Raw genomic sequence first — 21,815 nt, forward strand, 5'->3', positions numbered from 1 at the left:
GCACCTCCCTACAGTCCGCACCTCCCTACAGTCCGCACCCCCTTAGTCCGCACCTCCCTACAGTCCGCACCTCCCTTCAGTCCGCACCTCCCTACAGTCCGCACCCCCCTACAGTCCGCACCTCCCTACAGTCCGCACCCCCCTACAGTCCGCACCCCCCTACAGTCCGCACCTCCCTTCAGTCCGCACCTCCCTACAGTCCGCACCTCCCTACAGTCCGCACCCCCCTTCAGTCCGCACCCCCCTACAGTCCGCACCCCCCTACAGTCCGCACCTTCCTACAGTCCGCACCTCCCTACAGTCCGCACCCCCCTACAGTCCGCACCCCCCTACAGTCCGCACCTCCCTACAGTCCGCACCTCCTACAGTCCGCACCCCCCTAGTCCGCACCTCCCTACAGTCCGCACCTCCCTACAGTCCGCACCTCCCTACAGTCCGCACCTCCCTACAGTCCGCACCCCCCTACAGTCCGCACCTCCCTACAGTCCGCACCCCCCTACAGTCCGCACCTCCCTACAGTCCGCACCTCCTACAGTCCGCACCCCCCTAGTCCGCACCTCCCTACAGTCCGCACCTCCCTAGTCCGCACCCCCCTTCAGTCCGCACCTCCCTACAGTCCGCACCTCCCTAGTCCGCACCCCCCTTCAGTCCGCACCTCCCTACAGTCCGCACCCCCCTACAGTCCGCACCTCCCTACAGTCCGCACCTCCTACAGTCCGCACCCCCCTAGTCCGCACCTCCCTACAGTCTGCACCTCCCTAGTCCGCACCCCCCTTCAGTCCGCACCTCCCTACAGTCCGCACCTCCTACAGTCCGCACCCCCCTAGTCCGCACCTCCCTACAGTCCGCACCTCCCTAGTCCGCACCCCCCTTCAGTCCGCACCTCCCTACAGTCCGCACCTCCCTAGTCCGCACCCCCCTTCAGTCCGCACCTCCCTACAGTCCGCACCCCCCTACAGTCCGCACCTCCCTACAGTCCGCACCTCCTACAGTCCGCACCCCCCTAGTCCGCACCTCCCTACAGTCTGCACCTCCCTAGTCCGCACCCCCCTACAGTCCGCACCCCCCTTCAGTCTGCAACCCCCTACAGTCCGCACCTCCCTACAGTCCGCACCTCCCTACAGTCCGCACCTCCCTACAGTCCGCACCCCCCTACAGTCCGCACCTCCCTACAGTCCGCACCCTCCTACAGTCCGCACCCCCCTAGTCCGCACCTCCCTACAGTCCGCACCCCCCTACAGTCCGCACCCCCCTTCAGTCCGCAACCCCCTACAGTCCGCACCCCCCTACAGTCCGCAACCCCTACAGTCCGCACCTCCCTACAGTCCGCACCTCCCTACAGTCCGCACCCCCCACAGTCCGCACCTCCTACAGTCCGCACCCCCCTACAGTCCGCAACCCCTACAGTCCGCACCTCCCTACAGTCCGCACCTCCCTTCAGTCCGCACCCCCCACAGTCTGCACCTCCCTACAGTCCGCACCTCCTACAGTCCGCAGCCCCCTAGTCCGCACCTCTCTACAGTCCGCACCTCCCTAGTCCGCACCCCCCTTCAGTCCGCACCTCCCTACAGTCCGCATCCCCCTACAGTCCGCACCTCCCTACAGTCCGCACCCCCCTACAGTCCGCACCTCCCTACAGTCCGCACCCCCCTACTGTCCGCACCTCCCTACAGTCCGCACCTCCCTACAGTCCGCACCCCCCTACAGTCCGCACCCCCCTTCAGTCTGCAACCCCCTACAGTCCGCACCTCCCTACAGTCCGCACCTCCCTACAGTCCGCACCTCCCTACAGTCCGCACCCCCTACAGTCCGCACCTCCCTACAGTCCGCACCCTCCTACAGTCCGCACCCCCCTAGTCCGCACCTCCCTACAGTCCGCACCCCCCTACAGTCCGCACCCCCCTTCAGTCCGCAACCCCCTACAGTCCGCACCCCCCTACAGTCCGCAACCCCTACAGTCCGCACCTCCCTACAGTCCGCACCTCCCTACAGTCCGCACCCCCAACAGTCCGCACCTCCTACAGTCCGCACCCCCCTAGTCCGCACCTCCCTACAGTCCGCACCTCCCTAGTCCGCACCCCCCTTCAGTCCGCACCTCCCTACAGTCCGCATCCCCCTACAGTCCGCACCTCCCTACAGTCCGCACCCCCCTACAGTCCGCACCTCCCTATAGTCCGCACACCCCTACAGTCCGCACCTCCCTAAAGTCCGCACCCCCCTACAGTCCGCAACCCCTACAGTCCGCACCTCCCTACAGTCCGCACCTCCCTACAGTCCGCACCCCCCACAGTCCGCACCTCCTACAGTCCGCACCCCCCAAGTCCGCACCTCCCTACAGTCCGCACCTCCCTAGTCCGCACCCCCCTTCAGTCCGCACCTCCCTACAGTCCGCATCCCCCTACAGTCCGCACCTCCCTACAGTCCGCACCCCCCTACAGTCCGCACCTCCCTACAGTCCGCACCTCCCTACAGTCCGCACCCCCCTACAGTCCGCACCTCCCTAAAGTCCGCACCCCCCTACAGTCCGCAACCCCTACAGTCCGCACCTCCCTACAGTCCGCACCTCCCTACAGTCCGCACCCCCCAGAGTCCGCACCCCCCTACAATCCGCACCTCCCTTCAGTCCGCACCCCCCTACAGTCCGCACCTCCCTACAGTCCGCACCTCCCTACAGTCCGCACCCCCCTACAGTCCGCACCTCCCTAAAGTCCGCACCCCCCTACAGTCCGCAACCCCTACAGTCCGCACCTCCCTACAGTCCGCACCTCCCTACAGTCCGCACCCCCCACAGTCCGCACCTCCCTACAGTCCGCACCTCCTACAGTCCGCAACCCCCTAGTCCGCACCTCTCTACAGTCCGCACCTCCCTAGTCCGCACCCCCCTTCAGTCCGCACCCCCCTACAGTCCGCAACCCCTACAGTCCGCACCTCCCTACAGTCCGCACCTCCCTACAGTCCGCACCCCCCACAGTCCGCACCTCCTACAGTCCACACCCCCCTAGTCCGCACCTCCCTACAGTCCGCACCTCCCTAGTCCGCACCCCCCTTCAGTCCGCACCTCCCTACAGTCCGCATCCCCCTACAGTCCGCACCTCCCTACAGTCCGCACCCCCCTACAGTCCGCACCTCCCTATAGTCCGCACACCCCTACAGTCCGCACCTCCCTAAAGTCCGCACCCCCCTACAGTCCGCAACCCCTACAGTCCGCACCTCCCTACAGTCCGCACCTCCCTACAGTCCGCAGCCCCCACAGTCCGCACCTCCTACAGTCCGCACCCCCCAAGTCCGCACCTCCCTACAGTCCGCACCTCCCTAGTCCGCACCCCCCTTCAGTCCGCACCTCCCTACAGTCCGCATCCCCCTACAGTCCGCACCTCCCTACAGTCCGCACCCCCCTACAGTCCGCACCTCCCTACAGTCCGCACCTCCCTACAGTCCGCACCCCCCTACAGTCCGCACCTCCCTAAAGTCCGCACCCCCCTACAGTCCGCAACCCCTACAGTCCGCACCTCCCTACAGTCCGCACCTCCCTACAGTCCGCACCCCCCAGAGTCCGCACCCCCCTACAATCCGCACCTCCCTTCAGTCCGCACCCCCCTACAGTCCGCACCTCCCTACAGTCCGCACCTCCCTACAGTCCGCACCCCCCTACAGTCCGCACCTCCCTAAAGTCCGCACCCCCCTACAGTCCGCAACCCCTACAGTCCGCACCTCCCTACAGTCCGCACCTCCCTACAGTCCGCACCCCCCACAGTCCGCACCTCCCTACAGTCCGCACCTCCTACAGTCCGCAACCCCCTAGTCCGCACCTCTCTACAGTCCGCACCTCCCTAGTCCGCACCCCCCTTCAGTCCGCACCTCCCTACAGTCCGCATCCCCCTACAGTCCGCACCTCCCTACAGTCCGCACCCCCCTACAGTCCGCACCTCCCTACAGTCCGCACCCCCCTACAGTCCGCACCTCCCTACAGTCCGCACCTCCCTACAGTCCGCAACCCCCTAGTCTGCACCTCCCTACAGTCCGCACCTCCCTAGTCCGCACCCCCCTTCAGTCCGCACCTCCCTACAGTCCGCATCCCCCTACAGTCCGCACCTCCCTACAGTCCGCACCCCCCTACAGTCCGCACCTCCCTACAGTCCGCACCCCCCTACAGTCCGCACCTCCCTACAGTCCGCACCTCCCTACAGTCCGCACCCCCCTACAGTCCGCACCCCCCTTCAGTCTGCAACCCCCTACAGTCCGCACCTCCCTACAGTCCGCACCTCCCTACAGTCCGCACCTCCCTACAGTCCGCACCCCCCTACAGTCCGCACCTCCCTACAGTCCGCACCCTCCTACAGTCCGCACCCCCCTAGTCCGCACCTCCCTACAGTCCGCACCCCCCTACAGTCCGCACCCCCCTACAGTCCGCACCCCCCTACAGTCCGCACCTCCCTACAGTCCGCACCTCCCTACAGTCCGCACCCCCCTACAGTCCGCACCTCCCTACAGTCCGCACCTCCCTACAGTCCGCACCTCCCTACAGTCCGCACCCCCCTACAGTCCGCACCTCCCTACAGTCCGCACCCTCCTACAGTCCGCACCCCCCTAGTCCGCACCTCCCTACAGTCCGCACCCCTCTACAGTCCGCACCCCCCTACAGTCCGCACCCCCCTACAGTCCGCACCTCCCTACAGTCCGCACCTCCCTACAGTCCGCACCCCCCTACAGTCCGCACCTCCCTAAAGTCCGCACCCCCCTACAGTCCGCAACCCCTACAGTCCGCACCTCCCTACAGTCCGCACCTCCCTACAGTCCGCACCCCCCACAGTCCGCACCTCCTACAGTCCGCACCACCCTAGTCCGCACCTCCCTACAGTCCGCACCTCCCTAGTCCGCACCCCCCTTCAGTCCGCACCTCCCTACAGTCCGCACCCCCCTACAGTCCGCACCCCCCTTCAGTCCCCAACCCCCTACAGTCCGCACCCCCCTACAGTCCGCAACCCCTACAGTCCGCACCTCCCTACAGTCCGCACCTCCCTACAGTCCGCACCCCCCACATTCCGCACCTCCTACAGTCCGCACCTCCCTACAGTCCGCACCCCCCTACAGTCCGCATCTCCCTTCAGTCCGCACCTCCCTACAGTCCGCACCTCCCTACAGTCCGCACCCCCCTACAGTCCGCACCCCCCTACAGTCCGCACCTCCCTACAGTCCGCACCTCCCTACAGTCCGCACCCCCCTACAGTCCGCACCTCCCTATAGTCCGCACACCCCTACAGTCCGCACCTCCCTAAAGTCCGCACCCCCCTACAGTCCGCAACCCCTACAGTCCGCACCTCCCTACAGTCCGCACCTCCCTACAGTCCGCACCCCCCACAGTCCGCACCTCCTACAGTCCGCACCCCCCAAGTCCGCACCTCCCTACAGTCCGCACCTCCCTAGTCCGCACCCCCCTTCAGTCCGCACCTCCCTACAGTCCGCATCCCCCTACAGTCCGCACCTCCCTACAGTCCGCACCCCCCTACAGTCCGCACCTCCCTACAGTCCGCACCTCCCTACAGTCCGCACCCCCCTACAGTCCGCACCTCCCTAAAGTCCGCACCCCCCTACAGTCCGCAACCCCTACAGTCCGCACCTCCCTACAGTCCGCACCTCCCTACAGTCCGCACCCCCCACAGTCCGCACCTCCTACAGTCCGCACCCCCCTAGTCCGCACCTCCCTACAGTCCGCACCTCCCTAGTCCGCACCCCCCTTCAGTCCGCACCTCCCTACAGTCCGCACCCCCCTACAGTCCGCACCCCCCTTCAGTCCCCAACCCCCTACAGTCCGCACCCCCCTACAGTCCGCAACCCCTACAGTCCGCACCTCCCTACAGTCCGCACCTCCCTACAGTCCGCACCCCCCACATTCCGCACCTCCTACAGTCCGCACCTCCCTACAGTCCGCACCCCCCTACAGTCCGCACCTCCCTTCAGTCCGCACCTCCCTACAGTCCGCACCTCCCTACAGTCCGCACCTCCCTACAGTCCGCACCTCCCTACAGTCCGCACCCCCCTACAGTCCGCACCCCCCTACAGTCCGCACCTCCCTACAGTCAGCACCCCCCTACAGTCCGCACCTCCCTACAGTCCGCACCTCCCTACAGTCCGCACCCCCCTACAGTCCGCACCTCCCTACAGTCCGCACCCCCCTACAGTCCGCACCTCCCTACAGTCCACACCTCCTACAGTCCGCACCCCCCTAGTCCGCACCTCCCTACAGTCCGCACCTCCCTAGTCCGCACCCCCCTTCAGTCCGCACCTCCCTACAGTCCGCACCCCCCTACAGTCCGCACCTCCCTACAGTCCGCACCTCCCTTCAGTCCGCACCTCCCTACAGTCCGCACCTCCCTACAGTCCGCACCTCCCTACAGTCCGCACCCCCCTAGTCCACACCTCCCTACAGTCCGCACCCCCCTTCAGTCCGCACCCCCCTACAGTCCGCACCCCCCTACAGTCCGCACCTCCCTACAGTCCGCACCCCCCTACAGTCCGCACCCCCCTACAGTCCGCACCCCCCTACAGTCCGCACCTCCCTTCAGTCCGCACCTCCCTACAGTCCGCACCTCCCTACAGTCCGCACCCCCCTAGAGTCCGCACCCCCCTTCAGTCCGCACCCCCCTACAGTCCGCACCTCCCTACAGTCCGCACCCCCCTACAGTCCGCACCTCCCTACAGTCCGCACCTCCCTACAGTCCGCACCCCCCTACAGTCCGCACCCCCCTACTGTCCGCACCTCCCTACAGTCCGCACCTCCTACAGTCCGCACCCCCCTAGTCCGCACCTCCCTACAGTCCGCACCTCCCTAGTCCGCACCCCCCTTCAGTCCGCACCTCCCTACAGTCCGCACCCCCCTACAGTCCGCACCTCCCTACAGTCCGCACCCCCCTACAGTCCGCACCTCCCTTCAGTCCGCACCTCCCTACAGTCCGCACCTCCCTACAGTCCGCACCTCCCTACAGTCCGCACCCCCCTAGTCCTCACCTCCCTACAGTCCGCACCCCCCTTCAGTCCGCATCTCCCTACAGTCCGCACCCCCCTACAGTCCGCACCTCCCTACAGTCCGCACCTCCCTACAGTCCGCACCCCCCTACAGTCCGCACCTCCCTACAGTCCGCACCCCCCTTCAGTCCGCACCCCTACAGTCCGCACCTCCCTACAGTCTGCACCCCCTACAGTCCACACCCCCCTACAGTCCGCACCTTCCTTCAGTCCGCACCCCCCTACAGTCCGCACCTCCCTACAGTCCGCACCTCCCTACAGTCCGCACCCCCCTACAGTCCGCACCTCCCTAAAGTCCGCACCCCCCTACAGTCCACACCCCCCTACAGTCCGCACCTCCCTACAGTCCGCACCTCCCTACAGTCCGCACCCCCCACAGTCCGCACCTCCCTACAGTCCGCACCTCCTACAGTCCGCACCCCCCTAGTCCTCACCTCCCTACAGTCCGCACCTCCCTAATCCGCACCCCCCTTCAGTCCGCACCTCCCTATAGTCCGCACCCCCCTACAGTCCGCACCTCCCTACAGTCCGCACCCCCCTACAGTCCGCACCTCCCTACAGTCCGCACCCCCCTACAGTCCGCACCTCCCTACAGTCCGCACCCCCCTACAGTCCGCACCTCCCTTCAGTCCGCACCTCCCTACAGTCCGCACCTCCCTACAGTCCGCACCTCCCTACAGTCCGCACCCCCCTAGTCCTCACCTCCCTACAGTCCGCACCCCCCTTCAGTCCGCATCTCCCTACAGTCCGCACCCCCCTACAGTCCGCACCTCCCTACAGTCCGCACCCCCCTACAGTCCGCACCCCCCTACAGTCCGCACCTCCCTACAGTCCGCACCCCCCTTCAGTCCGCACCCCTACAGTCCGCACCTCCCTACAGTCCGCACCCCCTACAGTCCACACCCCCCTACAGTCCGCACCTTCCTTCAGTCCGCACCTCCCTACAGTCCGCACCTCCCTACAGTCCGCACCCCCCTACAGTCCGCACCTCCCTAAAGTCCGCACCCCCCTACAGTCCACACCCCCCTACAGTCCGCACCTCCCTACAGTCCGCACCTCCCTACAGTCCGCACCCCCCACAGTCCGCACCTCCCTACAGTCCGCACCTCCTACAGTCCGCACCCCCCTAGTCCGCACCTCCCTACAGTCCGCACCTCCCTAATCCGCACCCCCCTTCAGTCCGCACCTCCCTATAGTCCTCACCCCCCTACAGTCCGCACCTCCCTACAGTCCGCACCCCCCTACAGTCCGCACCTCCCTACAGTCCGCACCTCCCTACAGTCCGCACCCCCCTACAGTCCGCACCCCCCTTCAGTCCGCACCCCCCTACAGTCCGCACCCCCCTACAGTCCGCACCCCCCTTCAGTCCGCACCCCCCTACAGTCCGCACCCCCTACAGTCCGCACCTCCCTACAGTCCGCACCCCCCTACAGTCCGCACCTCCCTACAGTCCGCACCTCCTACAGTCCGCACCCCCCTAGTCCGCACCTCCCTACAGTCCGCACCTCCCTAGTCCGCACCCCCCTTCAGTCCGCACCTCCCTACAGTCCGCACCCCCCTACAGTCCGCACCTCCCTACAGTCCGCACCCCCCTACAGTCCGCACCTCCCTTCAGTCCGCACCTCCCTACAGTCCGCACCTCCCTTCAGTCCGCACCTCCCTACAGTCCGCACCTCCCTACAGTCCGCACCTCCCTACAGTCCGCACCCCCTTAGTCCGCACCTCCCTACAGTCCGCACCTCCCTTCAGTCCGCACCTCCCTACAGTCCGCACCCCCCTACAGTCCGCACCTCCCTACAGTCCGCACCCCCCTACAGTCCGCACCCCCCTACAGTCCGCACCTCCCTTCAGTCCGCACCTCCCTACAGTCCGCACCTCCCTACAGTCCGCACCCCCCTTCAGTCCGCACCCCCCTACAGTCCGCACCCCCCTACAGTCCGCACCTTCCTACAGTCCGCACCTCCCTACAGTCCGCACCCCCCTACAGTCCGCACCCCCCTACAGTCCGCACCTCCCTACAGTCCGCACCTCCTACAGTCCGCACCCCCCTAGTCCGCACCTCCCTACAGTCCGCACCTCCCTACAGTCCGCACCTCCCTACAGTCCGCACCTCCCTACAGTCCGCACCCCCCTACAGTCCGCACCTCCCTACAGTCCGCACCCCCCTACAGTCCGCACCTCCCTACAGTCCGCACCTCCTACAGTCCGCACCCCCCTAGTCCGCACCTCCCTACAGTCCGCACCTCCCTAGTCCGCACCCCCCTTCAGTCCGCACCTCCCTACAGTCCGCACCTCCCTAGTCCGCACCCCCCTTCAGTCCGCACCTCCCTACAGTCCGCACCCCCCTACAGTCCGCACCTCCCTACAGTCCGCACCTCCTACAGTCCGCACCCCCCTAGTCCGCACCTCCCTACAGTCTGCACCTCCCTAGTCCGCACCCCCCTTCAGTCCGCACCTCCCTACAGTCCGCACCTCCCTAGTCCGCACCCCCCTTCAGTCCGCACCTCCCTACAGTCCGCACCCCCCTACAGTCCGCACCCCCCTACAGTCCGCACCTCCCTACAGTCCGCACCTCCCTACAGTCCGCACCCCCCTACAGTCCGCACCCCCCTTCAGTCCGCACCCCCCTACAGTCCGCACCCCCCTACAGTCCGCACCCCCCTACAGTCCGCACCTCCCTACAGTCCGCACCTCCTACAGTCCGCACCCCCCTAGTCCGCACCTCCCTACAGTCCGCACCTCCTACAGTCCGCACCCCCCTTCAGTCCGAACCTCCCTACAGTCCGCACCCCCCTACAGTCCGCACCTCCCTACAGTCCGCACCCCCCTACAGTCCGCACCTCCCTTCAGTCCGCACCCCCCTACAGTCCGCACCTCCCTACAGTCCGCACCCCCCTACAGTCCGCACCCCCCTTCAGTCCGCACCCCCCTACAGTCCGCACCTCCCTACAGTCCGCACCTCCCTTCAGTCCGCACCTCCCTACAGTCCGCACCTCCCTACAGTCCGCACCTCCCTACAGTCCGCACCCCCCTACAGTCCGCACCTCCCTACAGTCCGCACCTCCCTTCAGTCCGCACCTCCCTACAGTCCGCACCTCCCTACAGTCCGCACCCCCCCCTTCAGTCAACATGCACCAGAGTTTAACACTTCTACACTCTGTATATTATTCAGCAAATTAGTGATGTGAGAATATACTAAGTGGAGTTTAACCTAACATAACATAATTCATAATTAACATTCTGATCATCATAACGACTTATGCCAATGTTGTGTAGTATCCCTCCGGTGAAAGCAGCAGTTATGTTGTATTATGTGTTTGCACAAAGACCTCTGAAAAAAGATATTTCAAAGAATGTGTGAAAATGTATGTGCAAATATATTTATTGTTTTACAATGAAAGTTAAATGTTTTCAGGTCAGATTATCAGATCTCTGAAATTTAAGATTGTTTAGCCTGAATCTAAAATTGAAGCATGTATTAATGGCTCCATTTTAGATGGAACCTACAATATAGTTGTAAGTGCACTATAAATCTGAGCTGCCACTGAAGGGAATCCCCAGAAAGTGGCAGATCAACTTTCGTTCCTCCGCAGCTCTGATTACTCACATTACCTTTCAAGGAACACTTCCTGTCACAAGACGCCTCACCCCACTGCCTCTCGCCCAATGTGCTATTGGTTATACAAATCAGGCCATCAAAGACAGCATCCCCTCCCCACACACACACACACACAAAACAAACACACATTTTTCAAAGGTTTTTTAGTGTGCTGAAAAAGGGAAATGTGTACAAATGAAATGAACAAGCGCTAGCATTTTACATAGTTATATATCTTACAGTAATTCATAAAATAAAATAGGGTTGGTAAAATATATATACACGGGTATATAAAAAATATATAATTTTATATATCAATCAATTATCATATACACATACTATAAAAGTCACATAATTATATTATTAATTAAACTTCATAAATAGTTAATTCTTTAAGAGTTCAGAGAGGAGGCAGTGAGTTACCCAAGCTTCCATAGCTATAGCTTATTTTTAGTTAAAACTATTTCAATTACAGTGTTTTGTTTACAGTGTATAATACAAAAAGTTCCTTAGCTTCTACAGGCTCAAGATTTTAGTCCGGAAATATTACAAACTGCATGAACACAACAGTCATAATTCTATGGTGTGTGTGGTTTCTGAAGTGTGAAATGTGCTACATTTAGTACAGTACAGAGCAGTGCAGTAACAGTGGCAGAAGACAAAAACAACAATACAACATTTAGTAGCTTAAATTGATGGCCGTGGCTGCAGAGCCGCGGCGCGGTCAAATGGCCCAGCAGTTTTAGGAACTGCCATATTGCCATATAGCCTCATAGCTGACACTAACCCTGACCCTGACCCTGACCCTAACCTTAATGCTAACCTTTATGCTAACCTTAATGCTAACCTTAATGCTAACCTTAATGCTAACCTTAACCCGGCGCGGTCAAATAGCCCAGCAGTTTCAGGAGCTGCGGCACAAAATAACATGGCAGTTTCGGCCGCGCGCCGCGGCTCTTTGGACACTCCCTAAATTGATAGTAAAAGCACAAAACTAAACAATTGCAGTATCAAAATGGAACATTAAAATACTTGCCTAATTGTATATTTTAAGCAACAAATGAATGCCCGAAAAAAAGCAAAATAGGGCAAAACTGAATGCTCAATTAAAACGGCTCTGAATCCTCAGACTGGTGTCGCTGGTGTCGCCGGTGTCGCCTCCCTGATACAAAAACAGATTAGAAACAAGAAGGATAGACAAGTGAAACTTTCATTAATCTTACTTGAGTATTTGTGTAGGAATATAGCAAATAGGATGGTGAAGCCAAGACCAACAGCAACGCCAATGATAACGCCAATGGTAACCCCATTGGTAACACCAATGGGGTTTAAATAATGAGGAGTGCCTGAAAAAGTGTATTTTATCATTTATGTTTTCATTGGGTAATCTAATTGCTTTGATTTAGTAGTATTTAAAGTGCATATGACAGGTTAGACTGCACATTTGTACTGAGCATGATTATATTTCAAGATTTAACTAGTAAAGTTAGTTTTTTTGTTTTTATCCAAAAAGGATTCACAAACTGCAACTTCACAGATATAAAACTAGATGCATATTTTAGGTTCTATACCACCAAACTAAATCTTAATTAGAAAAATATGAGAACCTGTCAAAAGCACTTTAAGGGGTCAGTGAATAGCATAGACACAGTATGACTGACCAGAGGTCTGTACTACGAAGCTGGATTAGTGTCTTAGAGAGGTAACTTAGGGTTGATCCTGGTTTTGTAGTCCTAAAAAAACTTTCTATCGGGGCAGATCTCTATGGCAACGTGCTATGAAGGAATAACCTGCTCCGAACCAGTATAAATTCCCTTATTCACTTAATTCCAGAAGCCCGTGTGGGCACTTCCATACGACGCGATCCCCATTCTGGTTGTATTTGTTAACATGTGGCTGCCGACTACGAGATGTACACAGACTATAAAGTTGTTTTCAGGCCGCCCAGGGAATCTGTGCATTGTTGACTTGTTTTACACAAATCAGTTTACTTTATTTACCTATCCAGAGATGCTCACGTCTGGGTTAGTTCAATATGGGTAAGAGAAAGTTACCCTTAAGTTCAGCCAACTTCGTAGTACAAGTAGAGGATAAAGGTTTTTACTTACTGCTGATGAGAATCTTCAGATTCTGAGCTTTATGAGTGCAGTTTGCTGCGAAATAATCAGAAATGTTTTTATTGTAATAATTGATTATAGATTTAAAAATGGGCATCAGATGGAATTAATACAGTTGACTGAATCTGAAAGGAAAAAAAAAACAAAAACTTACCAACACATGGGATTCTGTAACGTGCCTGCTTCATGAGGGGGAAAAAAAACACATTTCATTAAACTAAGTCCTGGTTATTCAAACAATTTGATATGTTTTGTTCTGCTTTAGATCAGGTTCTCAGATGTCAACAAGTGCCTTACATAGACTGAATTACCTTTAATTAACAAATGTTTTTTGTGTGTGGAGAAATGTTTTTAAAGCAAGTGAGACAAACACTGCAAAGTACAAGTTAAATTTACATACGCCAAGTTCAGAGTCAGAAGCACAGTTGAGCTCGTAGGTGACGTTCATACATGCCGACACCTCAAGGGAGGTATTGGTATTTGCCAGGACCAATTTATCATCATGTCCCACACCATTGGCCAAAACAAAGTTCTAATTAAAAAAATTAAATCAGACAAATTTATTTAGAAATAGTGTTATCGACAAAACAGAAAGTGCATCAAATAAAAATAACTTCTGCTCCTTGAGTCGAGTACTTACAGTGGCATTGTTCCATGAGTACTCGCAGTCGTATCCTTCAAGTTGTTGCAGTTGTGAGATCCTAAATATAGTTTTTCCAGGGGCATAAGAAGTATCGCATTTAGGCTCGTGCACAGCATCTACTTGGGCAACTACAACTGTAACAAATATAACAAAACAACTGCATTAATTCATGTATTCACCCTGAACTTGACAGATGCAGTGATTCAAATGGTTGTACATGATTTAGTACAAATAAAAAAGGGGGCTATAAATAAAAAATATTATTATAAGATAATAATTATAAATATGTAACAGTTTTTTATTTATACAGAAACTTTTAAGGACATGCGCTTTACATTTTACTATTAATTCACACCCGGTTGTCGGTGGTGGTGGTAAGCTACAACTGTAGCCACAGCTGCCCTGGGGTAGACTGCTGGAGGAGAGCGGCCTGTCTGCGCCATTGACTCCTTGGACCACCACTCACACTTCTGAAATAGCTCTAATAACATGTAGCCTAATGTTTCCTAAGAGCCACAGGCCTGTTGTAATGGACTTTACTGTACCCGAGCCCACATCTTTACTGTAGCTCCTGATCTGTGGAGATCCACGGGAGGAAACAAGCAGCGCGTTTCCTCCTCTGCTGTTTGCGCTCGGTCCACGTCCGAAATCAAATCGTTCTCCCATAATATCTGTGTTAGGCACTACGTAGCTCCGCTTTGTATTTGGGACACAATCTCCCCCATGATGGTGATTCCTCTCTCTGCAGTTACTTCCGCATTCCTCTGACGTCTTGCGTCAGCAAACAAACGTGTTCATCTTTAAAGGGCTTTTAGCGCCAGCACTAATGGCGCTAACCATAATCAAAGCTTATTATTATTTTTACTAAACTTAATTAGTGTGGCCTAATTTGTTAACTTATAATGCAAGTTACACATCGCATAACCAAATTCCTATAGATAATTATCGTATCCTCTCCTCAATAATCATTCTCAAAAATAAATCAGCAAATAGAAAACTAAACCAAATTACATTCATGTCTAATGTTGGCGCGCATCGTATATCACAGCCACTGGAGGTGACGCAACAGGCAATTCAATGTATCTCTTTATGGAATGGCTTTCCGCTGAAGTTGATGCAACTAAATGGTACTATTTAGAGCAGCCTAATAACATAGAATAAGAGTAATAATAGCGTTACCTATGAGAAGAAAAAGCAGGATGAAGCTGCTCCAGTCTTTGCCCTCGTCCATCTCTATCTCCACCTGTCGCGTGCTCTGTGAGCTCACGTGCCGCGCGCGGCTCGAGCTTCTACCAGCATCTGACGCATGATATGGGGGCGGGGCTATGAGCATGGAAGTCCCCCACAGTAGTAAATCCATGTCGATATTATAATAGATCCATGCCATTGGTGTAGGCAGTGTTGAAGTATCGGATTCCTATATTAAGCTATTACGTGTTGGTGTTATTAGTTAAAGAATGCAGTGAGGGCAGGCATGTCCAAACTACGGCCCGGGGGCCAAATGCGGCCCTCAGAAAATGTTTTGTTGGCCTCTGGCTTCCTGCTAAATTAGTCAAAACAACAAAAAGCAGCAGGTTTTATTGTAAAATTGGAAACATTCAAGCATTTTGATGTCATACCAACCTAATATTAGTGTTTCAAGTCTTATTAAAGATGTGGAGGCTCATCGAAACAATCCATCCATCCATCCATTTTCTACCGCTATTCACTTTGTCATTCGACAAATTAAAACATTGTCGGGTTGCTTGTGGCCCTCTGCTGGGTGAAACAAGTTTGGACACCCCTGAGTTAGGGATACTGTAAATCAAGTAAATCAAGATAATACTGCAGTAGGCTACTTGATCTTGTTGCCTCATTTAGGCTTCAAACTGCATGCTATGATTTTCCTTCCAAAGTGATCAACTATGTAGAATATGTACATTGGTCCATGTGCGGAATATATTATAAATACATTTTAATGCAGGATCAGTATTCTGTAACTAAATCCGTGTAACATAAAGTATTCTTCCCAACACATAAGGTTGCTATGCTGCAAATAAAAAACTAATAACTGAACTGAAGTCTTTATTTCATCTGCTGACATGACATGATACACCACATTTATATTTACAACTGTAACATGTTATGAGGTTTTATAGTCTCATATTTATAGATAAAATACCATTAACAGTAGGCTTTAGTGCTCTTTAAACATTGGTGTATTCACTTTTTTATAATGTTGGTTGCAGCGGTGCACAGAAATGACGCCTTGTGGTTTGGAGTGGGTCGACGTAGGACCATGGTTTCTCTTTCACCATTTCAATAGAGACCTCGATCTGTTTCTTCACTGGTTTGGAGAATGCACATTGTGTAGACTTTCCTCCTTCCGGTGATGTGCTTTCTGCCTTGACTGGCTCTGTCTCCAGGTCAGAGTTGGGGTCACTGTGGCCCTCAGTGGCTTCCCGCTCCATAGAAACAAACAGGGGTTCTCTGCTGGTGTTGAATTTTGGCCCGTACACTGATCGGGGCATTGGCCTGGCTTTGAACCGGTGTTTTTTTTCTCTGGAGCACATGTTCCCCAGCTCTGCTACAATCCTCTCCTCCCTCTTTCTCCTCTCTCGCTCCAGAAACTCAAACGGTTTTGTAGAGTCAAGAAGCTGCTTAGTTTGGTCACATTTGCCCAGTGTAGTGGGTCGCTGGCCGAACCTCTGACTGACCTCATCATAGAGAGGCAAGTGAATGTGAGCGGGGGCCGGTGATGCCCGAAACTGTTTCCTGCACTCCCTCAGTTCCTCCAGCTCTCGTCTCAACAGGGAGTTCTCCATCTCCATCTCTGAGCGTGTGCGCACCTTGTGCCTCTTCCTCTCCTCCTCTCGAAGCATCATCTGAAAGGGTTTTGGTATTGTCACCTTAGACTTGGCCTTAGCTTTGATCCCGCTCAGAGTGGACACTTTGGATTTAGGGGTCTTGGACTGTAACCAGAATTGCCTCTGCTTCTTTGGCTCTTCTTGGTTTAGAATCAGTCTATGGGAAAAATTACAATAATCAGTCATTTGATGTCAATTCCATGTCAGAAGTGTGTAGAAGGTTATATTACAAGCTACAAAAGAATAATACTTCAATTCGTAAATAGCTTAAACAAGGACGAAACTTGTAAATGAGCAGGGCTAATTAGAAATAAAAACTTGACTTCAACATGTGGTATGATTCTTATTTTTGATTTTAATTCAAAATTTTCCAATTTCTCCTACTATTGCATAACCCACAAAGCCATTTGGGAACCCTTTACACATTATCAAAACTATGAGTTAAAGTTTGGATCACAAGACAAATTGCTTTTATTATGTAGTAAACCTATTTACTGACCTCCCAAATGAACTGTCTTTTCCTGTGGTTCTTTGTGGTTTGTCATTCACTTTTACGTCTCCTCCCTGTTCTTCTTCACAGAACTCTGATTGGTCCGAGCCACTGGAGGTGTCCTGAAAGTCCAGCTCCTCCTGTGAGTTGATCCTCTGCAGTCGTCTCACTGGTCCATCCCTGCAGTGAAGTTACACCATTTATGCGCCATCGATTTATCAATAGTGTTTTAAACCAATATTCTATATTCAAATGTAAATAAATCACATCCTTTTTGTCCCTATTTGAATACAATTTTGCTGCAACATAGTTTTGTAGCTTATACATGGTCCTCAGCCTTTTTGTTCCCGGGGCCCAATTATTTTAGTGAGATTTGGGACCATTCACATATTAACTGTAGTCTGAGGAAAGTAAATCTTTACAAATACTCACATTACTCTTAGTAAGTAAATATGTGGTATAATTGTACTTTTTCGTGGATTTTAAACCTGTACTTGTACTTGTACTTGTTATTTGGTTACAATTACAATCACAGGAGTTACTGAGTACAGTCAATCTCTGCTCCTTTCTAAATGGACAAATACTCATAACAGCACTGCTAGAGCTCAGAAAATGTGCATATTGATGTTTAGAACAACTCACTTTAGTTTTAAAGTGTTTAATTACTCAAGTTTTACACAAAAGACTGAAGTACCATTTAGGCCTACATTTTTAAAAACACAATTTAAAAATGTAGGCCTAAATGGAAGTACCATTTAGGCCTACATTTTTAAAAACACAATTTTAGTAGTAGTTAGCTACTACTAAAATTGTGTTTTTAAAAATGTAGGCCTAAATGGTACTTTGAGTGGTATTTTTTCCACTACTGTATAATAATAATTTCAACAATAACACATTTTTCATTACTATATTATTATTTTACATGCAGAGTGTTATAACTACTGTAATGCATTTAAAATAGTAAAAACATACATTTAATAGAACAAACAGTTTTCCAAGTCTCACCTAAACAATCTTCTGCTCTGTGTGCTCCTGGTCATCTCTTCACCCTCGCTGTTGTAACGTTCCACAGCCTGGCTGATGTACATTCGCTCCAGTTCTGCAATGTTCCTGAGGTGAGCGCTCTTGAGCTCCTCCAGCCTCCTGTAGTAGTCCTGGTTGGAGAAGCAGACCTGCTGGTTGTGCTGTTCTCTCTTCAGCCCGTAGATCTCCAGAGAGACAGAGCTGCGAATGTTGCCTCTGCCTTTGGCCTCATTAGCGTCTGCGTATGACTCCTGAGATGAGACAAGCAGGATGCTGCGTTACAGTCTTTATCAGCCTGGTGTAGCACTGCTGTATTCCTATTTGCAGAGAACCTTAACCTCCTCTCAAAAGTTCTTTCTATTGCAACAAATCAATATAATCACAGAATAATGAATGATGCAGCATATTTATTTTTGGGTTTTATCATCATTTCTGTGAATTTGACACGGTTATTTGCAAATCGATTTCAAATAGTTACATCTGTGTTTGAGTCTAAGAAATAAAGCGTTGAACCTACCTCGCAATCTTGAGAACAGTGCTTGTTTTCTCTGTACAGTGTCACCAGTTCTTCGTTCCCCAGAGAGATGGATCCATGAATTGTTGCCATTTTCTTCTCAAAAGTGTCCACTTCTTCACAAGAGCCCGGTGTTGCCTCTACAGCAGCCTTTACATACTGACCTATAGACACAGAGCAGCAACAAAGATAAGCCAGAGCGCCTCATCCCATTACCACCAGGAGGAGTCGTGATTTCACAGTCACCAGGGCGCTCTTAACAGGATGAGCCATATGGTCTGAGGGCTTTCCACCTGACAACATGCTGGTAGCTGAACACGTGAGGGCTTCCAATCTGATTTACAGATTAACTGTCTTAAACACACCTGTTGCACCCAGCAAACGCTCTGCAACAAACAACAAACTTATCATTTAAACGAGAGCGCAAAAGGTTTCTCTGCAGTCTAAGGCAAAATGTGCAAGTCTGAGCAGTGACAGTAGTGACAAAGTGTGGCTCAGGGTCCAAAAGTGCATCATAGGGAGATTCACATTAGTTTAATTTATAATAACTGAATGTTGAATTATTCACACAAATTAATGATACAAGATTAAGGCCAGTGCAAGATTATAATAACAATGATAAATGGGTCTGAAAGAAGTAAAATGAGTCCACATAGTATCAGTCATAAAATAGGGCTGGATTTTGATCCACAGAAAGTCAGTGTTGTACAATAGACTTTTCTCACCGTGCAGATTTTGAACTGACATTTTATTTTTGTTAAAACTATCGCCAGCGCAGAGATACCAAAGAGTGGAATCGGAATTTCAAGTTCAAGTCTTTAATTGGCTTATACTGTGTCTGTCTTGCTGCTGTCAAGCTTCTTCAGCTCACGCGACCCGATCTGTCTCCTGACCCGCTCCATCCATCCAGCCCTGAGCCGCACAGCACGAGACATCAAGAGAAAGGATGAGAGAGAGTCAAGGATGTGCCATATGCCCTACACGGCATGCCAGGTGCTATCAAGCATTTACTTAGAAACCTATTGAGTGTGTTGCCCTTTGTTTAGCTTGAGCTTTAAGGGATCTTTTATATCAAACATGTATCAACATATTCTAAAAGTTCAATAGTTACAATAAAGTAGCATGGTATTTATTTATTTTATTTGAAGTTTTTAATTTAAACTTTTATTTTAAGTAAAACCCCTTTGCAACAAAAAAACACACTTAAAACAAAAGCCTACATTTAGAAGTTTAGAAGTCCCACAAATACTATAGGCTACTGCCATACCGTATTTGTCCACAAGATAGAGCTTTTGGTTCTTTTTAGGCATGACCTGTTCCGAGTTCGACACACAGGGAAAAAATAACATCAATTCAATCCAGTTCGATGTCAATCTTTTTATAAATAGCTTGTATATGATTGGTATAGGCTATAGGGCGATAGGCTAGGCGAAACTGACCTGCCCGACTTGTATTCTTTATCATCAGTCTTATTAAATTGTGTTCTCTATTACGTAAAATAGCGGGATTTGTGTAGCTCAGAGTTGGGCAAACTGCGGCTCTTCTGTGGCTCTCCAGTCCGCACCTTCCCGGCAGCAGCGGCGGCGGCGGCGGCAGCGGCGGCAGCGCGCACAGACGCGTCTTTGTGCGTCCGCGTGTGGGTCCTGTTTCCACTCGGCTCCTCTCTGAGCTGGCATCTGATGAATGGGGCAGTGTTCAAACAGTGAGTGGTAAAGCAAACATCATCACAATCTGGCCACTTAGCACGACTTAGCACACATAGCAGCCATGTTTTCATAACGAGCATTTGTCCCAAGCGTCAACAGGACTTGAAAGAAACTACTGTGTTTTGTCTTTGTTCGATCACTTAATGGTAAAACATAGGCCTTGGTGGTGGGATGAAAGTGGATGTTGTTTAGGCCAACTATCTGCTCTAATACTCTACACTGCATATTATTATTAGGCAATATATGGCCTTGTGCCTTGTTCATGAGAAACAAGATAACTGATAGTATTCAGAAAAGATGACATTTGCATGAACCACAACATATAAACCAAGCGACACTAAAATAACTTGATGTGACCAAAATAACATGTAATTTGTCCATGACATATACATGTATAGTGCATAGACTTTTTGTTAGACCTATATACCATTATTTTTATATGCCAGTCTTATTGATAATATATTGTTTTCTGAGAATCAGTCAGATGAATCTTTGGGAGTCTTGTTTGATATAGAGGCACTGTCTCAGTCATGACAGTGAGTTAAACCATTGGCAGTATCAGGTGGATGTTACAGATATAGCCACAGCCATGGAGTGGAGTGGCTTAGTTGGCTGACCTCCCATTTCACAGCAGCGAGTACTCACAACATGTTTGTGTTTTAGCCTGACACTCCAGTCAACAGGCTCTACTCATTAGCTCCTCCAAACCACTGCTCGTACACAGTTGAGGCTTTGAATGGGAGCTTACGGTAATTGAAGCCTGAATATAAACCTTATTACACGCTGCTTCCAACCAAACCATTTGCAAAATAAATATGTTTTTACACTTTTTCCCATACTCTGTGCTACAGCTTACATATAATTTTTCTTGTTTTTATTTTGAAACTCAAATCAAGCGCCAAACTTATTACAGCAAATTATTGTGATTTAAATTGCATTTGCATTTTAGACAAGGACAGTGTTTAATTGTTATAAATGGTTATGATTAATCCAAATGAACACACATAACCAACAGTAGCCAAATGTGGACCCTTGTGCTGTCAAAGTCTGCCTGGTGTGAATTCATTTACCCTGAACAAATAAGCTCTGTAAACACAGGAAAACAAATTCACCGCCAGTTTCTTTGGCTTTTTGACTTAACCTTTCCTGACTCTGACAACAATGCTCCTGTGACCGGTTTTATTCATTTGAATTGTGCACGTTGTCTTTAAGCTTTCAAGTCATTGCTCTGACTGAACAATGACTTCTTTGGAAATGTTTATACTGTTTATGCACACATTCCAACCCTGTGTTTCATGATTCCGTTCAGTTATTTTCTTTGGCCATGTCAATATTATACCCTGCATAAACCAATTTGACTGTTTAAAATTGTGTAAAACTGTGTAAAATTCCTTGCAGATCATTCAAAAAGCAGCAACAACACTTCATCTATTGCACTGCTAGTTTTTGCACTAATGTACATTTTGTGTACATATTTGGTCATGGTCTATTGAATATTTACAGTTAGTTCCTTCTAAGCACAAGGGAGGAAACATCTCAATTAAAATACATGAAAAATGAAAAGAATATACTTTACACATGTTTTTCAACACTGAGTGCTTCCATGGCACACAATAATGAAAATAAAGGGTTAGGGTTAATCAACGTCTTAATCTGTTACCCTTTTGTACAATACAATCTCTGTGTGTTTGTCTTATCTGAATGTAGAATACAGTAATAAATATTGAACGTTTGATACAACAGAAGACCTCGATAGAGCATCATAGATAACATTTGATAGTCGCCCAGGCTCAGTAAAATATGTCCGGTATTTATTGTAGTGTAAAGATTATTGACTATGTCCACGATAGCAGTG

At 51.8% G+C, this 21,815-nt stretch overlaps 2 protein-coding genes across 2 annotated transcripts in view; one reads left to right on the forward strand and one right to left on the reverse strand.

Moving 5' to 3' along the window:
• Nucleotides 1–21,815, forward strand: part of b3gnt2b (UDP-GlcNAc:betaGal beta-1,3-N-acetylglucosaminyltransferase 2b) — a 215,750-nt gene that overhangs the window by 146,439 nt on the left and 47,496 nt on the right. The window lies entirely within an intron of this gene.
• On the reverse strand, nt 15,447–18,504 carry LOC140351397 (uncharacterized). Its single transcript, XM_072437221.1, has 4 exons — nt 18,258–18,504; nt 17,723–17,991; nt 16,727–16,897; nt 15,447–16,384 (listed from the first exon to the last, which is right to left on the reverse strand). The coding sequence occupies exons 1-4, from the start codon at nt 18,345–18,347 to the stop codon at nt 15,592–15,594; spliced, it is 1,323 nt and encodes a 440-aa protein (XP_072293322.1). The 5' UTR covers nt 18,348–18,504; the 3' UTR covers nt 15,447–15,591.

This window comes from Eucyclogobius newberryi, unplaced genomic scaffold (genome assembly GCF_026437365.1).
Source record: "Eucyclogobius newberryi isolate DKJ021-1_F unplaced genomic scaffold, fEucNew1.0.hap1 SCAF_8, whole genome shotgun sequence".
NCBI lineage: Eukaryota > Metazoa > Chordata > Actinopteri > Gobiiformes > Gobiidae > Eucyclogobius > Eucyclogobius newberryi.